Consider the following 27,450-nt stretch of genomic DNA (forward strand, 5'->3'; position numbering starts at 1 on the left):
TTCCAATGAATCCCGCATCTACCTTGCCATCGATTATTTTTATTTCTTCGTTTCGCTTCAAATCGCTCTGGAGGCGTAAGCCTAGATGTTTTATAGATATGATTGCTTCAAGTGATTGTTCTGAAATTGTGTAATCGCACAGTAATCAGTCTTTCTGTCTATGTATTCGAAATAAGTTACCTTTATTTGTGTTGATGGTCAGCTGCCACTCCCAGCATCTGCATCTATCCTCTTTAAGTCATCCTTCATTTCGCTACAATTTTCTAGCGTCGTGAATTATCTGTATACAACAGCATCTTCCTCGGAAAGCCCTGTGGAACATACGACGTTATTTACTAGATCATCTGTAATATATGTTGTGTAATATAATAGTTCCATAATAGTAAAAGTCGTCATTTAGTGGTGCCTGTAGACAGTGGAAGATCGGATGCACATAACTACAGACCAGTTTCGTTTAAGTCCGGATGTTGCTGCAACGTGGAACATATTCTGACCTCGAACACTATCGCGTTCCTGAACAAAAACAAGCTCGCCTCAATCAGCAAGGATTGAGATTAAACCACTCGTTTGGAACACAGCTTGCTTTAGCCATATACATCATCTCGCAAACAGTTGGTGCAGGCCAATAGCTAGATTCCGTCTTTCCAGATTTCCGAAAGGCGTGACACGATGCACAACACTGTTGACTACTAACCAAGGTTCGATCACACGGAGTGTGCTTACAGAAACGGTGTTGACCCAATGAATATGTGACTGGTAGAACACAGTAAGTTTTACTGGACAGCGAACATCCTACAGAAACAAAAGTAACGCTGAGTTGCTCCTAGGAAGCGTAAAAAGACTTCTAATCTTTTCAGTATACATCTACGATTAATCAGATTATTCACTATCGATTCTGTTGTTTACACGAAAGCATCGTCTTACGACAAGTATAAGGAGGCCCTGTACAAAATTTCCGCTGCCTTCAGTGAGTGGCAGGTCTTGTAAAATGCTCATGAAATTAAGACATAGGCTATAACAAAAGCAAATAACCTGATAACATCAGATTACAAGATTCGTTGTGAAGAAGGTACACGTCTCATCGAATAAGCAATTAGTGGTGATGCTAAGAAGGGATCTGAAATGAGACGATCACGTAACTTCAGCATTGGTGAAGGCGAATGGAAGACTTGGATGTATTGGAACGGTTCGTGAAAAGTGCATTGCATCTGTAGGGGACGCCAGTTCGACCAATTATAAAATACTGTTAGTGTTGCCGTAATCACGAAGCGGCGATGACAACAGACATTGAACGATTTCAGAGGAGCTTGGGTCAGAGACGGTTCTTGAGGTTTTCTACGAGAGCCTTGATGTTATCACGATCTGCATTCAATGGAAGCCAAACAGTCCAACGCCCTTGTTCTGTCAACAGATGTGTGGTAGGATTAATTCTGATGAGGCAGCTCAGAATAGATACTACACATCGCAGTTCTTGGTGACACGTGTCTATATAAATTTGACCAGAGACTGATAAGCTGTCATACATATCGATCGTCTCCAGTGGAGTTCGTTCATCAAGTATAGAGTAAGGAACCAGTGTCGGCATTTCCTGAACGCATTATCACACCGTGACAGCAGATGGTAATTCTCCATTTTGCCTTCCAAACTTTTACAAGAAAATGCAGCAGAAGCGGCCGGAGAGGAGACAGACGTGGCCTGCTCGTGGGGCGGCCGAAACCAGACTCGGCGCCTCGTCTTCCGCTTTACAGCCGACGTTCCCATGTGAAATGTCTCTGTACCCAGAAACGGTAGAAATTGTCCGTGGATGTCAAAGTACAGAGAGGCAACCGTTTCTGTCTAGCATTGTTCGCAACAAACTAGCCGAGAACTCAGACCGTGGATCTTCCGATAACGATTCTGAGTAGCTGCTCCGGCACCTGTCCCTTTGAGGAGATACTGATGTGAATGTGTTGCGGGAAGGAGAAGTTACTTTCAGAAAGAGGCCCGAACCACCGTCGGTCCCTGTCTAGGACCAATATCCGTCTCAAACCGATCCAGATGACAGCAAAACATTCGCAGATTGCCGTCTTGGTACCGATGTTGAACGTGTACGTCTCCCGTCACCAGTGGCCCAACTGATCGGTCGAGATGCTTAAAAAGGGAAATAGCCACCAATAAACGTACAGCGTTTCGGCGCGATCAACATGCCGCGTTTTTCTCCTTGGGGCTAACAGTGTCAGTCTTTTGAAAATACTACAACACTCTGCAGTCCCCACACAATTGATAGAGATGACAATCGCATTTTTATGTAGCGTATTACGGACTGACATCCTTGAATGCAGTAGCAAAGGAAAGCTACAAAGTCTGAATATTCATTTTCGTCGCCTCATTATGATGCTGGGATCTCAGCAGAAATGTGCCAACTGCCGTATATAGTGTGTCATTAAAGCTGTAGAGCTGGAATTTGTCCGCCCAACACTTTTCAGTAACTAAAGCACGAAACATTTGCCTCTTCCGACTTTGGAAAACTGTATAAGAAGTGCAGTGCAACATTATGTGCTTTGATGTGTGTGTTTTTCAGGGGGCGGGATTGGGGTGAATTGTGTATGCATCGTTGTCAAACCTAGACAAAAAAAATCTTTGTCACCTAGGAAAGTTGGAAGCACTACACACTAGAGTCTCGATTGAAGGAAGCATTAGAGATTGGAACGACAGTATTGCTCCCCGGGATAGGTGATAGACACTTCCCTTGCCGTACGTAATTTATCGTGCTGCTGCTCCAGCTGTGTTGAAGCCACTGATCGCAGTACTATAGAGGCTCAGTTGTTCAAAATGGCAGTGCGGCCGTTTTAGAGAAGACATTACTGCAGAAATGAGTGAAGGTGGTGTAAAAAAAATTAGTCTGCCTAATGTAAGAGGATAGTCATGCGGAATAAGTTGCGGTCGTGTTTGAGCTCAGAGGTGTTTACCTGTTGTATAGTCAAAATATGTTCATGCGGTGTCAGCCGCAAAAAAAAAAAAAGACACCTGTCAACAAGTCGTCCGTGGCTTTCGCTGGGGCGCAAAGCACCGCCGATGTGGCTAGTGAGGAATGATGATAGTGTCGGCCGCCAGTGCGCGTAAACTCTGGTCTCACTTTGGCATTAGTGGGAAAGAAAGTCGTGTGGCTCGATTTCCTGAGACTTGGGAGTCTTAAGATCGGAAGGTAATGCATCCGTATCAATACGCCGAAACTAGAAGCGTAGGTAGATGTTGGTCTTTTCAGCATCAGTGTAGAAGTTCGTGTAGGGAGACTCCTATTGCAACAGGCGGACATTCTACTCCTGCACTGTCACTCTTTCGTAAATTTAACGAACGGACGTCATGGTTCAGAAAGTAGAAGATCGCCGTAGTGACCCTTTCGTAAGCCTTCAGTGTTGACGGAACATTATCCTGAGAATACAAGTGAATATTTCACTCTGCGTTTCAGTAGACGCGCGGGTCATGCGTTGCTGACAGCAGCTGTACGTCACCGTCCAGCGTGGGGCACGAGGACGATTTTTCATTCGTTTACACTTGAGTGTCGACAGGCAGCCGAAGCTGGGAGCCTGTCGTGGCAAGTGTGTAGTGTCGCAAACCAACAGCTGCTTTAAGCAGAGCAGCCTTTTGTGGGGGCAAGAAGAGCCTCACAAACTCTCTTTGCAAGTAGAAAGGCGTTTGATAGTTTAGGAGCATTGTTATTATCTCTTAAAGTATTAAGTCGGTAGGACGCTGAAATTTTAGAGGGATCGTGCACTTAGGCCGAAGCCAGTAACGAAGCATCTTTGGGTCCATAGGAAGTTCCACCGCGTCTCAGTTTTAGCTGAGACTACACGAAACCAGCAGTACGTGAAAGGGGTGGAGACTTTCCCTCCCTCGCCCAACAGGCTTCTCTTCCTCTGCTCCCCGCAAACACCCTCTGCGTGTGCACTGACAGTAAACAGTACTCGGCTGCGGTGTGCGCAGAGTAGGAGCGTGAGGGCGGAGGGAACCGGAAGATCATCATTTGGATTGTGGGTAACATGTTGAGAGACCGACATGAGTAGAGTTTTATGTAGCCAGCTCGTGTTTGTAACCGTTTGTCCACAACGCTGTAGCCACTTCAGTAGCGTGTGAGTAACGCAGAGGTTACAGAGCACTGCATGTGAACTGTGGGAAGAGGCGGTAAAGGAACGTAAGATAAAGACTCGGAATGGCCAAAGACCTGATCTGTTCCCTTCTGTTTAGGCACCATTGCGGGAAGGCGAAACCAGTGGCTTCGAAAAGAGTAGTGTTTGCGTACTTGAGACAAGTCGGTATCAGTACAACGTCCAGAATGTGGGCGTTACGATTACTGGAAGTTGGTGTGCTGCACGCGAATTCCCTATTGCTTTTATTACAGGTTATACCAAAGATGTCCTAACGCAACACAATAGTAAATTTGAAGATACAAAAATTGATGATGGGGTGTCAAACGAAAGCAAGCCGTCCACATCATCTCGGTAACAATTTTGGGCGAAAAAAGCTTTGCGATTTTACCGAGGCCGAAGGAAACTCATTTGTTAGTATGAGATATTAATCTATAAAACTATTCAAACAAGCCTTCAGCTTCAGATTACGTTGCTGGTCAGAGTCTGTAAGCCGTCCTTTACAGATAACCATAAGTACTTTTTACTTGTTCTCAGTAAATATTTCACTTTACATACGAACCTCGTTACAATAAGTGTTACTCTAACTGGATTTGGAACCCCTGTTGTTTTTCCCACGTTTGTCGATTAGATTTAAGTTTTTTAAACTCCGTCTTTTGCAAAAGAATAGAAAAAAGAAATAAATTCTGGTTTATGGAAGTCGGAGTTAAGAAAAACCAATGTTACGAATATAATTATTCGAATATCATTTCTATTAATATTGCGAATCGTACAGCTCCCGTAATTTGAGGTTCCTATTAAAGAAAGGGTACAGAGATATTCACAGGGAACTTTGGCGTACAGAAATATCCGCTGATCATAGAATGGGCGATAAATGATAGGGGCACAGCAGCAGCAGCAGAGATTGTGAAAGGAAAAAAAGACAAAAAGCAATGGAGACGAGAAAAGATGGGAGAGTACCAGAGTGAGTGAGTGTGATATATATACTGGTTAGTTGCGGAGCATGAAGAAGACAGCTGGTTGGGAGATAGCGAGGGGGAAGCTTCGCGCTGGTAGCAGGAAGAACTGTAAGTCTGTTCCTCAGTGAGGACGAAATTGCGGTCAGGGGGCATTTGCTAAGTAGGCTGTGTCCACCGACCAACTGGAAAATGGAGCAAGTTTAGTCGCGCATTGAACTAATCAGATCTTGTATTGTTCCGAAATGTTAATAACTGTTCCACATGCGATGAAAGTATTGAAGAATCCGGGAACTTACATGCTACAGTTTAGAAAACAGAGTGTATGAAATTGATGTCGCTTAGCTGGCCGCTTCTTCTGTAACGGAAAATAAAAAGGAGTACGTGATCAAAAAACCGAATGCAAGCGTTCATGGTTAATCGACTCGAATGTAATTTTGATTGATTGTGTCTTTCTAAACTACACCATAGTGTTAGATGTTCGGCAGCACTAATGGCTAGACTGGTTTCAGTTTTACTTTTAAAGAAAAGGGTCTGTAAATTTCTGCTTTACTTGGTGACACTAGGTAGGTAGAGTCCCTGCATGCCGTGACAGCATGTTCAGCCTAATTTATAGGTTCGTTCATCGATGGTTATGTCGACGTATTCGTTTTTTGTGTTAGAGTAAGGATCAGTTCGTTGGTTGGTTGGTTGGTTGGTTGCTTGCTTGCTTGCTTGCTTGGCTGATTTTGGGGGAGGGGACCCAACTGCGAGGTCATCTGTCCCATCAGATTAGGGAAGGATGGGGAAGGAAGTCGGCCGTGCACTTTCAAAGGAACCATCCCGGCATTTGGCTGAAGCGATTTAGGAAATCACGAGAACCTAAATCAGGATGGTCGGACGCGAGTTTGAACCATCGTCCTCTCGAATTTGTGTCCAGTGTGCTAACCAATGTGCCACCTCGCTCAATTGTTAGAGTAAGGGGATACCATACACTAGTGTAGGGAAACTGCTTCACGAAAATGTGCACTTACCAACTTTCGGTAAGATAAAAGAATCATTTGCGACTTCTTAGCGTTCAGTTTCCAACGCAGGATTTTATGCTTATCTTGTAACTGGACGAGATGGCGGAAGAGATATTCTCAGTGCTGGCGCTTATGTACGGCTACATGTCATTAACATATGGGAGAAACTTTAAGGACGGTATTGTAGATACCATTGACACAAGCGCAAAAACCAGCGGGCTAAAAGCTGAACCTGGACGAACTCCAGAGGAAACATTTCTCCATCACTATTTCTAGGCTGTGCAAGAGACGTGTCGATATCAGTTTATAAGGCAGTCACCGAACTATATGGGAGTGACGTTTCGACATTAACGGCATCACTCCTGCATACAGATGGACTCTTATACCGTAGTAACAGAATGCACAGTGTCACATCGAGAGACTGTGTCACAGAGGCCAGCCGAGATACATAGGTCAGGTGATAACTGAACAGGCCCGTCATTGCTGTTTCAGACAAACAAGAAAACCTGTTACTAGACGTTAGTGGTCATAAACTAAATGAAACATCGTGTGTGAAATTCCTTGGTGTCTAGTGGGATAAAAAAATGGAATCAGGACATAGATAAAGGTATCAAGAAGTCTGGTTCAGCATATTTTGCTCGTTCAAAGTATCTTTCAATGTTTTGACCTAAAGAAGAGTTTGTTGCCTTGTTTTCGTATATTTTCAGGCCTTGTTGTCATACGTTATTATCTTCTGGGGTAGTGCATGTATAGAAAATACAGTGTTTAATTAGCACAAGTGAGAATTGAGAATATTGTATGAAGTACATAAGCATACACCTTGCAGAAGAAACACAATCATCTCTTTTGGATCTTCCCTCTCCTATCATTGCTTTCTGCTAAGGGTCTCAGATTGACGAGCAATGATAAACTATTGATCGAATGAAGATTTTGTATGCGACCTACTTTGTGGGTGGATTACGCTTTCTGATTATTCTTCAAATGAATTTGTCTCTCTACATATGTTTTATGTGGTTGTTCCGCTTTAAATCGCTCCGTTAGCATAGTCCCAGAAATTTTATCGATTTAAGTGCTTCCATTGTGTGTTCGACAATCAAAGAATAGCGGGACTTCACGGCTGTTCATGCGCACGCTGGTGTAAAAATATTCATTAGGCTGCCGTGCAGTATGCAACAAATTGGGAATCGGAAGCGATTCAAAAGAAAATTGAGAACATTCCTCATTAGACCCTCTTCCTACAAATTATTTTAAAATTTCTGTTAGTTACGTGCCAAGTCGAAGTGGTCATTGCAGAGCCACACCACAAGCAGTGGTGTGTTATAGAGATGTAGTTAATTGTTTTGTTTATAAGAGTACCGATGCAGTCAAGTAAATATTGTGCTAGTTGTAGCAGGTGAACAGTAGCTGTGTAACTTAATTTATTGACGAAGCATTAGATTTTTAAAAGTACCAGGTTCTCTTTCCAGTACACTAAGTTTCATGTAGTTGGCGTTTGCATAAACTGTATGAAATACTGTTGTGGCTGTTGATTGTTAAAACAGTGTAGAATTTAATTTTAACACAATGAATAAATGAATGAGTACTATTTGTGAAATTTCACTGTATACACGTTGCGGAGTTCGGCGCGAATGAGCCACTTGTCTTCCATGGAGTTTGTCTCATTGTCCCTTTTCTCTCTTCCTCGTGTAGTAGCAAACGGAAATTGATTGCAGCGTGATACGTGCTGCAGATGTTTCGCAGTTACACTCACGAAATATCTCCTTGATGTAACGCCGGAATCCGTCGAGTGTGTGTCAGCTGGCAGTCGTAGGCGGCAGTTCCAGATTGTTCGCGTCGATCGTGTGACGTTTCCCAGTAACCTGCTTCCACTTTTGTATTTTATCGATTCAGGAGCGTAAATATTTTATCGACTCTTGCATCCAAGCGGCCATCGGTTACTTGACGGTTGCAGATGAAACTGGCTCCTATATCATAGTATGCGTTTGGCATTTGCAAGACTTTAGTTTTGTATGTGTGGCTCTGTGAGGAGATTTTCTGTCCATCTTTCTGTAGTTAACGGCGAGTGACGCAAGGACTCCGGTAGAAAGGAAATCTGATGCTTTTGACAGTTGAGGATACCACTGGGAGATGGGCGACTGGAAGCTTCGTCGTCTGCGTGCCAGAGCGCCAAGAAGTGGCCAGACGAGGGGAGCATCATTCACCATTGGAACACACTTAATACAAACCCTTTACGCACTTAACGGTAAGTGAATGTGAGGCCAAACTCGTAGAAAAGTCTTCCGTCTGTACAGGAAACTGAAACGTGTCGGGAGGTGGCAAAGTGAGACGGCACAGCGGGTTTTTGCAGGGAGGATTAAATATCCGCTTGTTACCTATCCTACAGTGTCGTAATTGTTCCAAGGAGATAACTCCTGTCTCTCGCTTTGATGTGGGCGAGTCAGTTTGGATTAGTTATTACACGCTGTCTCAGTGTCTCAATCTGGCCTTCCCCCCCCCCCCCTCTCTCTCTCTCTCTCTCTCTCTCTCTCTCTCTCTCTCTCTCACACACACACACACACACACACACACACACTGTGCTGTTACATATCCAGAAAGATTTAAGGACATTCTCTCCTACGTTCTCCTTCTACAAGGATCTTTATAAATTCTTTACGAACTGCGAAACTGCGATTGAGTGCTGACAATAAATTTCCTAAGGGAGTAAGTGTGCTGTCAGACAGCCTTCAGTACGTCCAGCTGTTTTAGAGCCTTCTAAAAAAGATTATAAAGTGGATATAACTCATCTTTATTACACCCTCCTGTCTCACAAAAATTTTCTTCCTCGGCGAAGAACTGGCCCAGAATTCGGCGCTATAACACATTTTGATGTAGTCGAACAGTGTCTGTGTTGACAGTTCGCGTTATACAATGTTCCTTCAGATATGCGTGCATGTCTGAAGGTACAGATACTGCGTGACGATCCACATCTGCTTACCTAAACATTACGAAATTTGGTTGGCAAATTACGTATCTAAATTATTTTCAGTCGTACTATTTATCGGTGACATGCGGAAATCTGTGCCGGGCCGGTACTCCAGCCCAGATTACCCGCTGAAAGCGAGCGGTCGCCGTAAACACTCCGGATACCCGAGCACGCCTCCAGGACTGAATCGAACTTCCACATGTCACCAATAAACAGAACAGCTGAAGTCAACTTAGATTCCTGATTTGCGAATCATATTTCGCAATATAATAAGTTTCAGAATCAAAATACGAAAACAAAGACAACTTTTGATATTTCAATGTCCAAAACTTCAAATTAGACGTAATGCAAGAGCAGCAGAGACGACACGTTTTAACATGATTTGTAAGTTGTTACGTCAATTTCAGGTTCTTGTCAATAAAGACCCAACAATTTAGAATATTCTTTTTCATTTACTGATTTACCTTCGTGCATTTGACATCAGTTATTGGTTTTCCTCCTCGGTGGTACAGGAAAGCAGCACACTGATAGATGTTTTCATAGACCAAGAAAAATTTAATCAAATAAAAACTTTCCCTGGTCAGAATGGTCTGTCTGATCATGATGCACAGCTAGTTACAATAGATGGTATAGCTACATAGAGTAATGCAAAACAGCCCTCCAAAATAGTGCGTTCAGTTAACGATTTAACAATGCAAAATTTTTGGAAAGCTTGCAACAGTTCGACTGAGATGAGGTGTACAGGGAACATGATACTAATTTAAAATTTAACCTATTTCATGATACCTTTGTGAGTATATTCGAAAACAGTGAAATATAACTGTAAGAAACCATGTAAAAAGCCATGGCTTACTAAAGGGATAAAAATATCTTGTAAACAGAAACGGGAAATGTATCTTATAGCTAGGAGTAGTGCTGACCCCGAAACAATGAAACATTATAAAAACTACTGCACTGTATTAAGAAAAGTTATTAAAAAATCCAGAAGTATGTGCATTATGCCTGAGATTAGCACATCTGATAATAAAATTAAAACAATTTGGAATATCGTTAAAAGGGAAATAGGGCAACCGAGAGCATAGGAAAACTGTATTTGTATCAAACGCAATGAAAAGTTTGTTAACGGGAAGTCAGAAGTAGAAAACATTTTTAATAATCATTTTTTAAGTGTTATAGAGAGAATAGGATCCAGCTATTCATTAGAAAATGCAAGGCCTTATATGGAAGAGGCAGTACCTATGCAATTTGATTAAACTGAAATTCACCCCGCCTCTCCTACTGAGATTAGGAAAATAATAAATTCATTCAAAAGTAAAAGCCCACATGGAATTGATGGCATTCCCAACAGAGTACTGAAACCTTGTTACCAACAAATAACTAGGATTCTCAGCCACTTATGTAGTAGCTCACTGAAACAGGGCATTTTTACACTGAAATACGCTATTGTCAAACAATTGCATAAAAAGGGGATAGATCTGATGCTAACAACTACCGCCCAATCTCGCTTCTGACAGCCTTATCCAAAATTCTTGAAAAAGTAATGCATTCAAGAATAGCATCACATATTCGTAAAAATGAAGTACTAACAAAATGTCAGTTTGGTTTTCAGGTAGGCTTTCCAACAGAAAATGCTATATATGCTTTCACTGATCAAATATTAAATGCAATGAATAACCGAACATACCCATTGGGATATTTTGTAATCTCTCAAAGGCTTTTGATTGTGTGTCTCATGAAATTCTTCTATATACGATTAAGTATTGTGGTATGAGTGGGATAGTCCACAACTGGTGTAATTCATACTTAACTGGAACAGTGCAGATGGTTGAAATTAACAGTACAGATAGTCTGCAAAAACCAACAGAGCCCCTAACTGGGGAGGTATCAAGAATGGTGTCCCACAGGGTTCAGTCTTGGGTCCCTTATTGTTCGTAATATATATTAACGACTTACCACTCTGTATTCATGAAGATGCAAAGCTAGTTACTTTTGCTGATGATTCAAGTATAGTAATCACACCCAACAAGCAAGAATCAGCTGAGGAAATTGTAAATAATGTCTTTCAGAAAATTATTAAGTGGTTATCTGCAAATGTACTCACTGAATTTTGAGAAAACACAGTTTATACAATTCTGTACAGTAAATGATATAACACCATTCATAAATATAGACTATGAACAGAAGTCTGTTGCTAAGGCAGAATATTCAAAATTTCTGGGTGTGTGCGTTGATGAGAAATTAAATTGGAAGAAACACATCGATGATCTGCTGAAACGGTTAGGTTGAGCTACTTACACTATTAGGGTTATTGCAAATTTTGGTGATAAACGTATCAGTAAATTAGCTTACAATGCCTATATCCATTCATTGCTTTCGTATGGCATCATAATTTGGGGCAATTCGTCATTAAGAGAGAAAGTATTCATTGTGCACAAAAGCGTGTAATCAGAATAGTAACTGGAGCCCACCCAAAATCACCTTGCAGACATTTATTTAAGGAACTCGGGATATTCACAGTACCTTCGCAATGCATGTATTCACTTATGAAATTTGTCATTAATAACCCATCCCATTTCAAAAATAACAGCAAAGCGCATAACAACAACATTAGAAGAAAGGATGATCCTCACTATTCTGGATTAAATCTCACTTTGCCACAGAAAGGGGTGAATTATGCTGCCACAAAAATCTTTGGTCATTTCCCAAATAGTATTAAAAGTCTGTCAGGCAGCCAACCAACATTTAAAAGGCAATTAAAAGAATTTCTGAATGAAAACTCCTACTCAATAGATGAATGCTTAGATATGAAGTGGTAACTGTAAAAAAATTATTATTTTGTTTTAATAAAACTTATGTTAAAGTGACACGTTCCACATCATTACGAAATGTCGTATTCATGGTCTATGGAACAAGGATTCATGTATGTATGTATGTATGTATGTATAGCTGTGTGGTCAGATATTGCGTAGTACAGAATCGGAGGCATTCCGTTCCATTTAACGAAGACCAAAAAAGTTTCATTTACGTTACTGCTTATAACACTGGCGGACTGACTCGGTACTTAAGTGATAGTCTACAAACCCAACAGTCCGTTTTTCGATCGGCAGTCAGTCCTAGGATTTATCTATCACTCGTCAATTATTTCACCTCTAGCAACGATTTGTTCATGAGAAAAAAATGACAAGTCGCATCGTGCTCCGGAGTCCACGCTAAACCATGCGGTCCCTATTGCTACTTCCTGTGCTCGTCAGTCTGGAGGTCGCAGGAAGGAACGGCGTCGGCTACATTTGCTAAGTCCGTGCCTGGAAAAACTCTGTGGTGTTCAGACCATATTGTAGCACTTCTATGACTAACAAACATAGTTATTCAGCATTTCCTTTTTCGTTGGGTCCGCAGCTCGCACTGGGTCGAAGACGATGTACTAAAAGTTTTTTGCTGCACTATTTATTTATTCGTAGTGACGCAAGTTACACAACGAGCTCGTTTTTTCGATTTGCATTGTCAATTGTACCTGTGAAAATAGTATAACAGGTTTAATATTTCTCCTTACGTCTATGTTAGTGTATATTCCACATACAGCACCGTATGGTTCCGTCTTAGCTGGTATGTCGTGGTCTATATGCTAAGATGTGAACATAAAGTGCTATATATATAAGACGTAAGAAGTAAATTTATACCTATGTCACTACGATTAAACAAATAGTGCAGCAAAAAACTTGTACTTAAAATAAAAGATAATTATTTCAGCATCTTGAATATACGATGAAAGACCACCTGTGAATAAAAAGAACAATAGGGAGCTTGTCGAAAGGCTCAGTAATTACATAAAAAGACACTCTGAGGGTATCACGTGATACAGTACAAGCTTCATCCATCATTCTGTGTACCAGGATCCAACGCTCATGAATAAAGCAGCGCCAGGCAGTGGGCATACAGCTTTAGCTGGTGCCGCTGGGAGTTGTGTGGTTGTCTTGCACAGCGGTGTGGCGATAGCAATGTGAAAAACCAACCGGCTAAAACCGACACCAATATTTTAGTTCTGAGTAACAGGTATTTTTCGGTATTCGTTTGGTCTCTGTTATAACAGGTATTTTTAGTTTTTACTAATAACCGGGTAAGAAACCAAAATATCAGTTAGCCATAACAGCAGTCCTACAGTTTTTCGTCTTTAAATAAACCTTTTTTAAGGAACGAGTAATTTGTATTCGTAAAATTTGCATTGCTTTGAAGTATTGCGTTATTGCGAAAAGTGGGAAAAAGCGATCAGTGCTACTTCACTAACAATGCCGACAGAAACGGGCAACAAACACTTGGCATAAGACTTGCTAATGCATTGCTGAGACAATATTTTACGTGTTACCGTGTATTAGACGGTAGGACCTACCCGTGTACAAGCAGTTTACAAGACTCGCTCCATCTGGTCTATACGGTAGTTTCACACTCTCGTCCTCGAACATCGATTGTTTTAGAGACTGGCACCATCCATATTCTGGAAATATTTGGCAAGGTGTTGTACCAGTGAAATACAGTGCTCCATTTGCTTTAAGAGATTAAAAGCGAGAGCTTCCACAACAAACTTAAGATATAAGGAGAAAAACAAAAATTGAAAGAAGCTGATCTGCTGCATGTGTCTACATAATATGCCCATATCTGCTTGTAGCCCTTGGAAACGGACAAATTAACACGTAAAATAGAATTCTTGAATAGGAGTTTTTACTCTTTACCACTGACTGTTCTCAGTGTCCAAATAGTGGTACAATCCTAGATTACAACATGATTTTTGAGCAGAGTTTTAAAAAATTAGATGCAATAGGAGAATACTGGTGATTTTTTAGTACTCAACCAGTTATCACTTTTCGATAAAAGCAGCGGAGCCCGAACCGCACAATAACCCTGAAAGAGTGGTTCGGTGTGGGGCGGCGGAGGGGCGAAGTGGACCACTGCGGCTCCGGCGGGGACGGAGCCTCTCCGTCGTTTCTAGGCCCCCGGTTAACATATAATACAATACAACGTTTCAGTGAACTTTAACGAAAGCTTTTGGAAATGTACAAATATTGTGTGTTTTGCCTTTGTTAACCTGTTTGGTAAGATAAGTCGTAGAATCAGTATTGTTCGGCGGGTTCATACATTCTCCGAGACACAAATTTCGTTAGATTCGCGTTTACCCATCGTCCCATTCTTCTTTGACGTGTTACAGAGGTTCGGTGATACATCTGTCAGCACTTGTCTGGTGTCGTATTTGGCTTATTTCATTATTCTTGAAGTGAGCGGGTATTTCGCCTTATCTCATGCATCCTGTATGTCAGGTACAACAGTTTTTTTATCTTTGAACCTAAGTAATCAGGAGTCTAGAGAGAAAAAAAAGGTAATAGAGACGTAGAAAGTCCCTCCAAAACGGCCATCACCGAGCAGCAGAAAATAACAAAAGGGAACAGAATGTACTGGTTGTAACATGCCTGTGAGAGATCGCCTAGGCCCGATCTACTGACGCAGCGAGACGCATTCGCCGGCGTATACTTGCGTGCGCGAGGTGAGGTGGTGCAGTGTGTTGTGTGGTGGTGGCGCCGGCACGGGTCCCCGTGAGCGCGACTTGCGTGCGGCGACCACGCGTGTCCCGCGTCCGTTCTGGCGTCTATCGAGCGGCGCGGCGTGGCCTTGCCTTGTCGTCGGAAATGGGACATTTCCGCGGTCCGCCTGCCACTGTTAATAATGCAGCCGCCCGTAAACCCGGAGGGTAAGGGGGGGCGCTGGGTGGGACACGCCAAGCAGTAAAAAGACCCGACGTCTCCCGGCTCTGGAAATGTAATCCCGCCTTCTTACGGTTTAACTAGGGGCAACTATGTCGCCGGTAAATAAACGACACTGTCACTAGTAGAATGTTTTCCTATTATAGCCGCACAACGCGTTACGAACCCTGTTCTTCCATCTTCATGTGCTAGTTACATTTAAAATGAACTGACTTACGCTACTGCATCTGATGACGCCGCGATTTCTTAAGTACGGGAAACACCTCGTTTCCATCGAAATTTTTCAGTGTCGTAGATAATGTTCTTTCTTTGTCTTAGTACATGCTTTCCTTGTTAATCGCGTTACGCTATTGTGCTTGTAGGTGACACACATTTCCTGTTACCTCTGGAACTGCTGAGTAGTAGCGCGCATTCTCGTATACTCCTACAAATCTGTGTCATTCGAGCTTTTCTCCTTTGTGTACGTTTCATATCTTCTCTCAGTGAAAGTTTGCTCCTCAAAATGGGCCAGTCAGCTGCACAGAATCTCCTGTTAAGTAAATTTGGGACTACATACGTGCATATGACGATGCAGTACTAGTCGCTGTTGTAGGCTTCGGATCGGAGATGTGAGTACATAGACTTGGACAGATGTCACCTGCCAAGGCCGTACCTAGAAAGCAGAGAGCCGTACTGGACCTGAAAGTAACTCCCAACACAGGCTGCACCAGTAGTTTACTGCTCAGTGCTGAGCCACCTGAAGCGAGGTGGCGCAGGGGCTAAGGCGGCCGCTCTGGACTCTAGTGTATTCTGGAGGGCACCACTCAAATCTCCGTTCGATCATTCAGATTTGAGTTCAGATTATGGCAAATACCGGGATGGTTCCTTTTTACAGGACACTCCTATCCTATCCTATCCTTCCCTAAGCTGAAATTGTGCTCCCTCTGTAATGACTTTGTCATCGATTTACTGACTGAAAAATAAGATGACGTGGTGCTCTGCCTACTGGCTTCGAAATTGGGGGGGGGGGGGGGGGGGGAGGTGCGAATGAAGTAGAGCGCGTTACACAGGTAACCAGAGTGATATGAATAATGGTATAACGGGGTGTCGGTTCTGCAAAAACTAGCAACTTTGTCTCCCCTGTATTTTGTGCTGAATATGCCTGTCCGTTGCTGTCCGCACCTGTACCTTACGTCGCTTTATTCTCGAAATAACAGCGCTCACCAATCAAGCTCCTAACTATAGACAGCTGCTTTAGTACCCCTATCTTTGGTTCTTCATCTACAGCCTCGTACTAACGGGTGCCATTAGTGCACTAATGGCATTACGTTATTAGATGTTATTGAAGAAGGAAATCTAATAACTAACGTCTGGTGACTTTTCTTTTGTCAAATATTTGAGCGAAGCGAAAACAAGACTCCTTATAAATTACACAGTGGTCTTTTGCTCCAGTTTTCATAGCCAAACGAAGAGTCGTAAAAGGACGAATGGAGTATCAAGTTGACAGCGTGAGATATAGTTAAAAAAAAAAGTGCTGGAAGATAATATGTGTAATTAAGAAAAACTTAAGGATTTGAGGGAAGATTGAAATATTTCTCGAGAAGCTGCTGATAGCCATGTAAATGAAGCTTCGAAAAGTTCATCCCTTCAAGGCTTAGCTATTTTACGCATTAAAAGTTGCATTGGTGATACATTTAACTGCCAAATGGCTTCCTTCGAATCAAGTACTAAATTCAGGACTTTCGAGCACAGAAGACTCTAGGGAAACAAATGAGATGTCATGAAAGCCATGCTTTATGGACAAATCGTGAAAATAATTAAAAAATTCTTAAAAAAACCGTCATGTTTTGTGAAATGATTTATCTAAAAGTAAGAAACAAAACAGGATAGATACAGAGTTGACTAGCGTCTGAGTGATGCTTGAAATAATATACAGGAAATGAGGCGCCGATTGAGAATTTAGAGTTCAATGTTTAACTTAGAATTTCAAAGACTACTACGAGATATTTATCTGATGGATTTTATAGACTTCTGTTGTGTGACCCTGACATATTTCTATCATCTGTGCCCGAACGAGTAAAAAAGTTGCAACAAATTTTCAGACTCGAAAGTTTTTGAATAGGGAATCCGTCAAATATCAGGAAAAAGAACGCACATTCTCAATGGGCACATCATTTGGCGTACATGATTTCGAGCATCATCCAAAGGAGCGTCAGATGTTTCTCTGATCTGTTTTATTTCGTACTTTCGTATAAATAATTTCACAAAACATTTGACGACTTGTTTCAAGCCAAAGGGAAAATTCAGATTGTCGCAATATAGCGATCGTATAATATGCCGCTTCGTATTGTGTTGTTTTTGCTGTCGTTATATGTGTTGAGTAAATTTTAATTTTTCTCATTTTCAGTGTAAGTGGTTCCCCTTTTCTATTGTCCATTAACCAGTCGCATGTGCCAAGATGGCACGTTTTTTCTGCTAATTCTCGTTCTACTTTGTGCTTTGTCACGTTTATATTATAGATTTGTTAGGAGCATGAGGAAAGAGCATGCATGCGCGCTGCCATGCATGTTTTTTGTTATCCATTTTAATATATTCCTAAGGGGCAGCTGTCTGTGTTGTCATTATCGGGAAATCTTTTTAACACGTGTGACCACGGGCCGTTGTCCCAAAAACACTGGTTAGGACGAAAGACTTCATTCGCCCCAGTAAATTCATACATTCACATTCTCTAATGGCGCTGATAAATATGTTTTGGAGCGGCCTCTAACCGATATCACTACCACAATCATCATCGAACGATAATTGGAGAGTGTAATTGTATAGCGAACCCAAAATGTAGCTAGTTGTTTCTTCAACGATGGTACTGAGCCTTCCCGCGCATTTGCCGTACGTCCGGATGCGTTCAAGAAGAATCCTTGTCGCAGGTAAAATGCTCTCGTGCCATCGTAACGTATGGATGAACAAGTTCTATGGATCGGCAGCGAAATATGTGCGTCGCTGCACATCTCGACCAGTCATTGACTTTAATCCTTATATACGTAGACATGTACCAGGCTCATACATTTTGTCTTCAGGACATCCTTTTTTTCTTTTTTTAGAATTAAAAGTAGTGGCTATCGCCCGGTCCGCACAAAAGTTTTGGCTGAGAAGTGCCCAGGATGCCAATAGCCCCGCTCACCTTTACGGAATGGAAAACATATGATGCAATATGCAGAATGCTTCCGAAAATTTGCGAGTCTTCTCATTACTAGTACCTTTCTGAAAGTATCCGTGTGCCGTACCGCGTTATCGAAGCTGAATCCACAACTTTCACTAATGACACCCTTGGTATGTCGCAGCGGACAGACTGCAACGAAGTGGAATTTTCGTTTCGTCTAGACGCTCATGTACGGTTTAGTTTTTTCGTTTACCAGCCGTTGTATAAAGTGTCTTCCTTGCTCTTAAGCGCAAATTTAATATTTATTGGTCATTTAAATCTGAAGCAGAGTGCTATAGTCGAATGGAATTCGATTGATACCTTTTCTGCATGTGGCGACAGCAAGAAGGTTGTAACTTAACAAAGCCTTGCGGGTTACAGAGGCCACAGAACTAGTGAAGACAGCAAGTTCACTGCGAAACTAGAACTATGTATTAATATCTTCAGCTGCTGACGGGCGTTGATATATATACCAACGGGGACAGGCGAAAATGTGTGCCCCGACCGGGACTCGAACCCGGAATCTCCTGCTCATTTCGCAGACGCTCTATCCATCTGAGCCATCGAAGGCACAGAAGATAGTGCGACTGCAGGGACTATCTCGCGCACGCCTCCCGCGAGACCCACATTCTCACCTTGTATGTCCACACTCTACCATTCGTAGTGTCCCTACCCAGCACACTCATTACGCGTGGAAGACATTCTTACCAAATCCCGTAAGAGTTGGGGTAATATGTGTGCATCCGCACAGAAGAAGAAGGTCAAGTCCGAAAGAACAGACACCATATCCATATAAATATATAGCAGGTTCACTAAGTTCGTACTCGTACCTGTGTTACCACTGGTTGTTTTCGGCTTTCCATTAACATAAACTGTGGTATGTGAGAGGTTTGTTTTTCGTGTCAACCGAGAGCTGCGGAAGCGACTTTGGGAGGCGTCTGCGGTATAAGTGTTTAGCTAGCCCACTGTATTGACAAAATCCGTTCCAGCCGCAGTGCGGAGCCAGCGGGAGTCGCAGCAGCAGCTGCAGCAGCAACAGCAGCGGCCAGCGTGTCTGACGCCGACGCTGGACCACCCGCAGTTGGCGGCGGGTGAGGCTCGAGTGTGGCCAGCACCGGCCGAGACCGCTCCGAGGCGCTGGCTCGTACTAGCACTCGACACCTTCACGGGTCGCGAGAATAACAGAAGTCAGAGCTCGTACGGAAAGATTTACGTGTTCATGTTTCCTACGTGCTGTTCCATACTGAAACGGGTGAAGAAATACACCGAAATGCCAAAGAAACTGATATATCCATGCGTGTACAAATACAGAGAGATGTAAACAGGCAGCATATTGCGCTGCGGTCGGCAACGCCTATATAAGACAACAGGTGTCTGGCGCAGTTGTTAGATCGGTTACTGCTGCTACAATGGCAGGTTATCAAGGCCTAAGCGAGTTTTAACGTGGTGTTATAGTCGACGCACGTGCGATGGGACACAGCAACTTCGGCGTGGCGATGAAGTGGGGATTTTCCCTTACGACCATTTCACGAGAGTACCGTGAATATCAGGAATCCTGTAAAGCATCAAATATCCGACATCGCTGCGGCTGAAAAAGAACCTTCAAGAAACGGGACGAGGCCGGCCGTGGTGGCCGTGCGGTTCTAGGCGCTGTAGTCCGGAACCGCGGGACTGCTACGATCGCAGGTTCGAATCCTGCCTTGGGCATGGATGTGTCCTTAGGTTAGTTATGTTTAAGTAGTTCTAAGTTCTAGGGGACTGATGACCTAAGATGTTAAGTCCCATAGTGCTCAGAGCCATTTGAACCATTTTGAAACCTGGACCTGTCAACACCGACAGTGAGCTGTTGATGACTGTAAACATGTTAACTAGTCGGACGAGTCTCGTTTCAAATTGTGTGGAGCGGATGGACGTGTACTGGTATGGAGACAACCTCATGAATCCGTGAACCCAGAATGTCAACAGGGGACTGTTCAAGCTGGTGGAAGATCTGTAATCGTGTGGGCCTTGTGCAGTTGGAGTTATCCGGGATCCCTGATACGTCTAGATACAACTCTGACAGGTGATACGTACGTAAGTATCCTGTCTGATCACTTGCATCCGTTTATGTCGCTTGTGCATTCCGACGGACTTGGGCAGTTCCAGCAGGACAATGCGACACCCCACACGTCCAGAATCTCTACAGAATGGCTCCAGGAACACACTTCCGAGTTTAAACACTTCGCTGGTCACCAAACTCCCCAGACGTGAACATTATTGAGCATATCTGGGATGCCTTGAAACGTGCTGTTCCGAAGAGATGTCCACTCCCTTGTACTCTTATGAATTTATGGATAGCTCTGCAGTATTCATGCTGTCAGTTCTCTCCAGAATTATTTCAGACATTAGTCGAGTCCACGCCACGTGGTATTGCGGCACTTCTACGTGCTCTCGGTGGCCTTACACTATTTTAGGCATGTGTACCGGTTCCTTTATCTCTTCAGTGTAGTATGAAAGTGCTCGTGAACGCTCTGCCGAGTACTCAGTTCGGTTGAAGGGTTTGTTTCAAGACCCCCAAAGTAATTTGTCTTTTTCCGTATATCAGCCATCCGAGTTAAAAGTTGCTCTGTAGTAACAAAAGAAATTTAGAACCAACGAAGAACGTAACTTCTAACCTCTGAAATTTTGTACTGTAACACGTTTTAAGTGAACTCGGGAACTAGGAGACTGCGCTTAGTGACACAGGGTGAACACGAACTCCTGCAACTAAATTTCGGAGGTTGCTCAGGGATATTTTCGGAATACTTTCCTGTAGCGGACACGTGGTTTCAAGTCGCTCATCGCAAGATAATTGCATTTCGTTTCTTTTCGTCAGTATCTTTATAGTTCACTGAATAAATTTGGAGAACAGCGTAAATGCAACTGTGTGAGCATTGTGCCTTTTGTTTGGAGATAAACTTGTTCCATTCAGTCACGGTACTTGCTGTTGATAACGCTAAGGCCCACTTTCCTCTTCGTCCTCAAGTTTGCAGTCAGTAGTGCTCGGTTCCGTCTCCAAAATACGCAAAAAATATTTTTGAACGACCGATGACTTTTGTTTCTCTAGTTCGGGTTTACCTTGTATAAACTGTATCTACCACCGCCCACCCCGCGTCCCAACATACAGCCAAAAGCTCGGCGCTGAGAAAGAATACTGTGTAGAATGATTGAGTTGGAAACCTTGAGAGTGGTTGTGCTGCTCATGTCGTAGCCTTTCTACTGTACCCACTTGCTCGATGGTATATTTTAAATGTAGCTCTTCTAATTGAGTTACCGAGTTTCCATTGTCAGATACAGCCTAATAACCGGTACAGTTGAAGCTGCTAGAACACGCAAGCACAATTAGTTTGTGTGTTCAGACTTCACTACCGAGTTTTTCGCCGACATTTATTCAACATAGCCTTTTCAGCTGTCTGTGACCGAAAGAGGCTTAGTGTATTTGATGCTAGCTGTTCGATATCGTACGAATTTTGTTCTGTTGTACCCGGTCCGTTCCGGAAGACTGTTGGAAATGTTCTGGAAGAAGGCAGTACATCTGTAAAGAAAATCACTCACAGTGCGCTGGTGCGGCCAATTTAGTAGTGGTCTACTGCGCCAGTGGTCAGAGTCCTCGTGGAGTAGGCGCGACACGAACCGTGGAACGATTCCCACACTAACGAAAGGCTAATTGGGATTCTCAGGGAACTTAATTCGCGGAAGAAAGGTAACGATGTCGCAGAACGCTGTTTGGTAAAGAATCGGTATTCCGAAAAGAGAGAACGGTTATCATGTTTTGCGGACTAAATAATAAAATGTATTTTCTAGGTTATTCTGAGTAAACTCTATGCAAATAATGTGAAAATAAATATACACTAACTTCACGTTAACACTTGCTTTCGAGTTTAGGAAAGCAAGTTATCAACTTGACATGATCCAAAAATAACAAACACAAACTTTTCTAAATAAATTTACACTGAAATACTAAATGGACTAAGTCCACCAAGCAAGTTTTTTAAAAATATTTCTACCTCTAGAAATCCTTTCTGTTCAGTCTTGGTTCAGTTCACCGTGAAAGTGTTTGTGCATCTCAACTAGGTATTCAATCATACTTTTCAGGTCTCTCTTCTTCTATGAAGACAATCCTTTCGCGCCACCAACCTCACTGGATGTGATCGTTTTGAAATTTTCACTTCGGCACCCTTTTTCCAACACCCCATTTTTCCCATCCCTCTATTTCTCCATTTTTTATCTGAATTACATCAGCTGTTGTGGGTTTAATCCATGAGGCAGGACTTACATTAACCATAGTTCTGTTAATGATCATATCACCTGCTTGCTGAAAGTCAACAAAATAACTTCCTCTTATCTGAATAACTTTAAAAGATTCAATATTACGAGTTCTTGCTATTTTTTCAGTTATTGATCTCTCGTAGAGTTACCAGTTCGCCCTTTATTTCACTTTGCTAAATCATTCATATTATTTTCACTATCCGTTGTACTGCCAATGAAGACACGCAAGAGACAGGCTACAACGGCAGGAGCATACCGACAATCCTTCTTTCCACGAACAATACGAGATTGGAATAGAAGGCAGAACCGATAGAGGTACTCAGGGTACCCTACGCCACACACCGTCAGGTGGCTTGCGGAGTATGGATGTAGATGTAGAGCAAGTGGAAATACATAATCTCAATGTTCAGTATAGCCACCTCATGTAACACGTTCTGCATTACACCATTTAGTATGAACAATTCATAGGAGTTACCCCTCATATCTATTGGCTTTCGTAGCACCTATATCAGCCATTATTGAAGGTAGCTCTTAAAGTATGTAAAAGCTCTGTTCGCATTCCACCTAAAGAACTAGAAAACAATTTATGCAGAACTGGCGCTTAGTCCATTTGGCATCATAGCCCTTCATTTCTGTTGCCTCCATGTTTAGACTACTACAACACACGAAAATTTTTGCCGAAATGGGACCCGAACCTGAGTTTCCTGCTCATCGCGGTTGGTCGCTTGAACAACTTAGGGTATCCGAGCACGCCTCCAGGTCCGATACAAACATCCATAACGTGTCATTGCGTGTAAGTCCCATGGCGGTCGCACACCGTTTGTGTGGTTCTACATAGGGAGAGAGAATGTTTTCCTCGTCAGTTTGCCTTGAAATGAAATGTTCATCTGTCTATAGTAATCCATCCAGCTGATGTAATATTTATTTGCAATTTGCGAATATATTTCATAGGGCATTTGCATTCAACTATACAGACACTGCACTAACAATATAAATATCTCGGATAGCTATCGTGAAAATAAGACGAAACAGATTAGGACTTGTACAGAGTCAGACGTTTTTGCCTCCCTCCATAAGCGAATGTAATAAAACAGGAAGTACTTGATGTTGACACGAAATACCCTCTGCCACTCGTTGCTCAGCAGCTTGTACAGTCATGTACATGATTTGGTCGCTTTGCAGCTGCGCCAGAAGGCGTTGAAACTTTGTACTCATAACTCGGAGGTCCTAGGTTGTAGTAACACATCCGTTAACGTACTGCAGGTTTTGTAGGCCCCTGCACAGCTCTGTTCATTGCAAGCACGAGCGTAGGGAGCGGTAAGTACCAGATCTGAGCGCATAGTGACAGGACGTTAAAGTAAGGTAATGCATTTAAGAGTTCATATCCAGAGTAGCTTCGCGCTAGTGAGTTATGTCGCAGAGGATTGAATGGGTTTGCAGCGCTGTATGAGCTACCGAGTTCAGTTGGCAGTTAGCGGGTATTTTGTGCTGCCCACGAGACCGCGTGGAGGTCAGGTTAATCGTCTTGTCAGCAAACTTTAAACGAGCGCTAACAAGCTGTTAAAGTCTTTCGGCTTGCGCAGCCTGTTACGCCCATTAGCAAAGTGGCGTACGTTTTTACACACATAGAAAAGAAGTTCTTTCCTTTTCAGCAATGGGAACGATTCGAAATTCAGTAGTTAAGAGGGCCACATTTAATGTAAGTGGACCTCTCTTCGGACGAGCCGCCACGGAATGAAAGAAATAAAAATATTTTGACGGCTGATACCTGTTGTAGGATCTGAGGAATCAAACCGCGAGCTATGTTATAGGCTAATAGCGCGGTGAAGACTGGCCAACTTTAATGGTTCGTCTTTTTGTACCGAACGACATGAGTGAACTTTGTTATGCATTTTATTATGCCAGTTGCAAAATTGTGTCAGTCCAACGACAGGATCAAGAGAGGCTTGAATTATGACGTAGCCTTAACGAGAATCTCAAAACTTCAACATGTGCATCCATACCGAGCGAATCACTGTGAACTGCATGTTAAGGGCGTAATTAGTATTGTACCAAGTATTGAGATTTCTTGTACGACACTGTCTAATTTTATCCGAGCCACATCTACGGGTCACGTAGGAAGTGGGCTGATGATTATTCGTAATTTCTGCCACCGACCGAGACAGCGCAGTGCTTAGTACACTGGACACGCATTCGGGAGGACGACAGTTCAAACCCGCGCCCTGCCATCCTAATTTAGGTTTTCCGTGATTTCCCTAAATCGCTTCAGGCAAATGCCGGGATTGTTCCTTTGAAAGGCCACTGCCAACTTCCTTCCGCATCCTTTCCTTATCCGACGCGGCCGATGACTCACTGTTTTGTCCCCTTCCCCAAATCAACCATCCAATCAACCAATTTCTGCCCTGAAAGAAGGTTCGCGGACTTATCTGAATAGGTACTTGTGAAGTACTCGACGTCTTTCTTTGCGAGTCTGCCAGTCAAGACGTTGCAACATTTCTGTTCCACGCTTGCCAGCCAGAATAGCGTGTGACAATTCACACCGACCTTCTTCTGTATAGCACCGTGCCTGCTGTTAGTCTGGCTTAACTGTGTGTATCCCACACTCTTCAGCAGTACTCATGTATGGACTGGTACAAGTATTTTTTACGCAATATCTTTCGAAGATAAGGCACGGTGTCCCAGTATCTAGCAATAAATCGGTAGTCTGCCATCTGCTTTACCTACAACCAGCTAATCTGATCGTTCCGCTTCCTGTCTCCGCACATTGCTATTCCCAAACATTTGACTTGACTGGCTCTAATTGTCATTAATTAATACCGTAGTGAAGGCATACCATGCTTTTAAGTTTCGTGAAGGGCACAATTTGCGTTTCTCTACTTTAAGAGTAAGTTACGAATTCCTGCAGTGGCCTCATAACTAGTCGAAATGTAACTGGATATTACTGCAACTTTTACTGCATAGAATTTTTTCATAGGTACGTGCATCATCCTCAGATAGCCTACGATTGCAACAAAAACTATCTACTAAGTCAATTAACTAACAGCATTGATCCTATTACTCTCCCATGGTGCCCATCTTTAAAATACAATAGTCAGACGTGGTAAGATATCCAATATGAACAGCTTCTCTTTATAAAGCTTTGACGTGGCGCATTACATTACTTTAATATTTGTTCCGCAGATCATGACTACAACATTTTGTAATGATGTGGAATGTGTCCGTTTAATCTACGTTTTCATTACACTTTTTTCAAGTGTCAGCTGTAAGATGAATAGAAACGAGGATACAGGGTAAGTAAGCTGCCCCTACCCATGGGTTTTATGCTAACTGCAACACTTTCAAAAATCACACCAGAAATTTTAAATTTTCATATTCTTTTGCTAGCTACGCGCAAACTATTAGTCCTACAGAAAAAATGAACACGGCAATTTCATAGGAAATTTAATGTCGTTAAAATTTGTATGGGAGTGTTTTTTCATTGGAGGCCGTGGTTTTCGAGTTACGCAAGAAAAAGGTATTTGAAGGTCATTTTTGCTTTGAAGGTGGTGTGGGTTGCATAAACCCCTCGGTAGGGGCAACTGAATCACCCTGTATACATTTTTTTTTTTTTTTTTTGTAGCAGTGTAACAGATTGTGGTAACTGGCAATACATACAGTTCTTTTGTCTCACTAAGAGGAAAAAAATCAAAAATAGATCAAATACAAAAATTTCTTCTGAAGAGTGATTGGTACATTATCTTCCGCTACAAGAACCAGTATGATGCTAACTATCAAGCTATTGATGTTTAACTTAACATCCAAACATCAGTGAAATCTTGTTAGAGTGTTGAATAATTAAGTTGTTTTGATGTGTTCTTGTTGAAAATCTAAACTTCACTATCAGAAACATGTAAACATTTATATATGACAGTGCGTAAGACAAATAGCAGTTGTAGTCTACAGCATGATTACATCTTGGTTAGAACTCTGTACAAATTCAGTGTACCACAGTTCACTGTCAGAGTGTTTGCAGCAGTATTTATTCTCATATGCACTCAAAAAATTGCGATTTCTCAGAGAACAGCCCTTTCCTTGTCACTGAAAATTGTTTCATGATAGTATGACCAAGTTCACTTTCAAAAATTAATCATTTGTTACAACAATATAGGAAAGATAGATCACTACTTGCTGTAAAAAAGATATGTTAGTTTAGAGATAGGCACAATTAAAAGGTGTTACATAAAACTTTCTTTTAAATGTGCTTGTCTGTAACTTAACACGTCTTCTTTATGGTAAGTAGCAATCTAACTTTTCCAACATTGTTGATATTCCTACCTGGAGTTTCCATTGTTTAATCTTTTGTGACATTTGATACATATCCTATGCAACATTAGACATTGTATAGCATTGATACAGAAGTCTAATTTAATTTTTCTCTCTTTTTCAGAACTCATTTGGTCGACCAGATGAGGTGGTTGCTGCTGAAACATTGGAAAACCACATTCGCTGCAACAACAGTTTCGTGCACGCTGTGTTCCAAGCTCAGTTTAGGTCATCACTAACATGCCCACGTTGTAAACGGCAGAGCAACACGTTCGACCCCTTCCTCTGTGTGTCTGTGCCTGTACCGCAAAACCAGACGAGGCCCGTGTACGTCACGGTGCTGTACACTTCGCAGCAGCCGAGACAGGTTAGCAGCTATTCCTTGCTTACGGCGTTAAGTTAAAACTAACAAATCAGAGTTTTTCTTTATGTTTGACCCATTGTTATAAAGGTACTAGTTCCTACACTTTGTCACTTATATCATCAGCATCAGCATCATCATCATCATCATCATCATTGTATAATTCCAGTTTGTCAGCTGCTGTTAATGAGCCTCTTCCACTTGCTTTTGTGTATGTATAATATGTCGCCGAGAACATTATATGTCGTCCTTCCTTTGGCAGCGAGGTCACTCTAGATCGTGTCGATCCATCAGGTTCTGGGTCTTCCTAAAAGATGTTGTCCTTCCACACCTCTTCACAAATTTCTGTTCTTGTAGGCTGCAGCCTTGTTACAAGTCTATACCACCATAGTCAAGATGTGCTGATTCTGCCCAAAAGGGGTGTCTAAATTCTGCCTTCCTTCCTTCCTCCCTCCCCTCATCTTCTCATTCCTTACCCTATCCACATTGGCCTTCTGGATGATGCATCTAAGAAATTTCATTTCTGGCGCCT

General features: G+C 42.4%; 1 protein-coding gene across 2 annotated transcripts in view; it reads left to right on the forward strand.

The window, feature by feature from the left end:
* The window catches only part of LOC126163043 (ubiquitin carboxyl-terminal hydrolase 31), a 352,669-nt gene that overhangs the window by 239,254 nt on the left and 85,965 nt on the right, over window positions 1–27,450 (forward strand). For both annotated transcript variants that reach the window (XM_049919926.1, XM_049919927.1), the window contains exon 2: window positions 26,682–26,924. In XM_049919926.1, coding sequence (XP_049775883.1) covers window positions 26,682–26,924 — 243 coding nt within the window. The remainder of the gene's footprint in view (window positions 1–26,681; window positions 26,925–27,450) is intronic.

The sequence above is a fragment of the Schistocerca cancellata genome, chromosome 2, assembly GCF_023864275.1.
Source record: "Schistocerca cancellata isolate TAMUIC-IGC-003103 chromosome 2, iqSchCanc2.1, whole genome shotgun sequence".
Taxonomy (NCBI): Eukaryota; Metazoa; Arthropoda; class Insecta; order Orthoptera; family Acrididae; genus Schistocerca; species Schistocerca cancellata.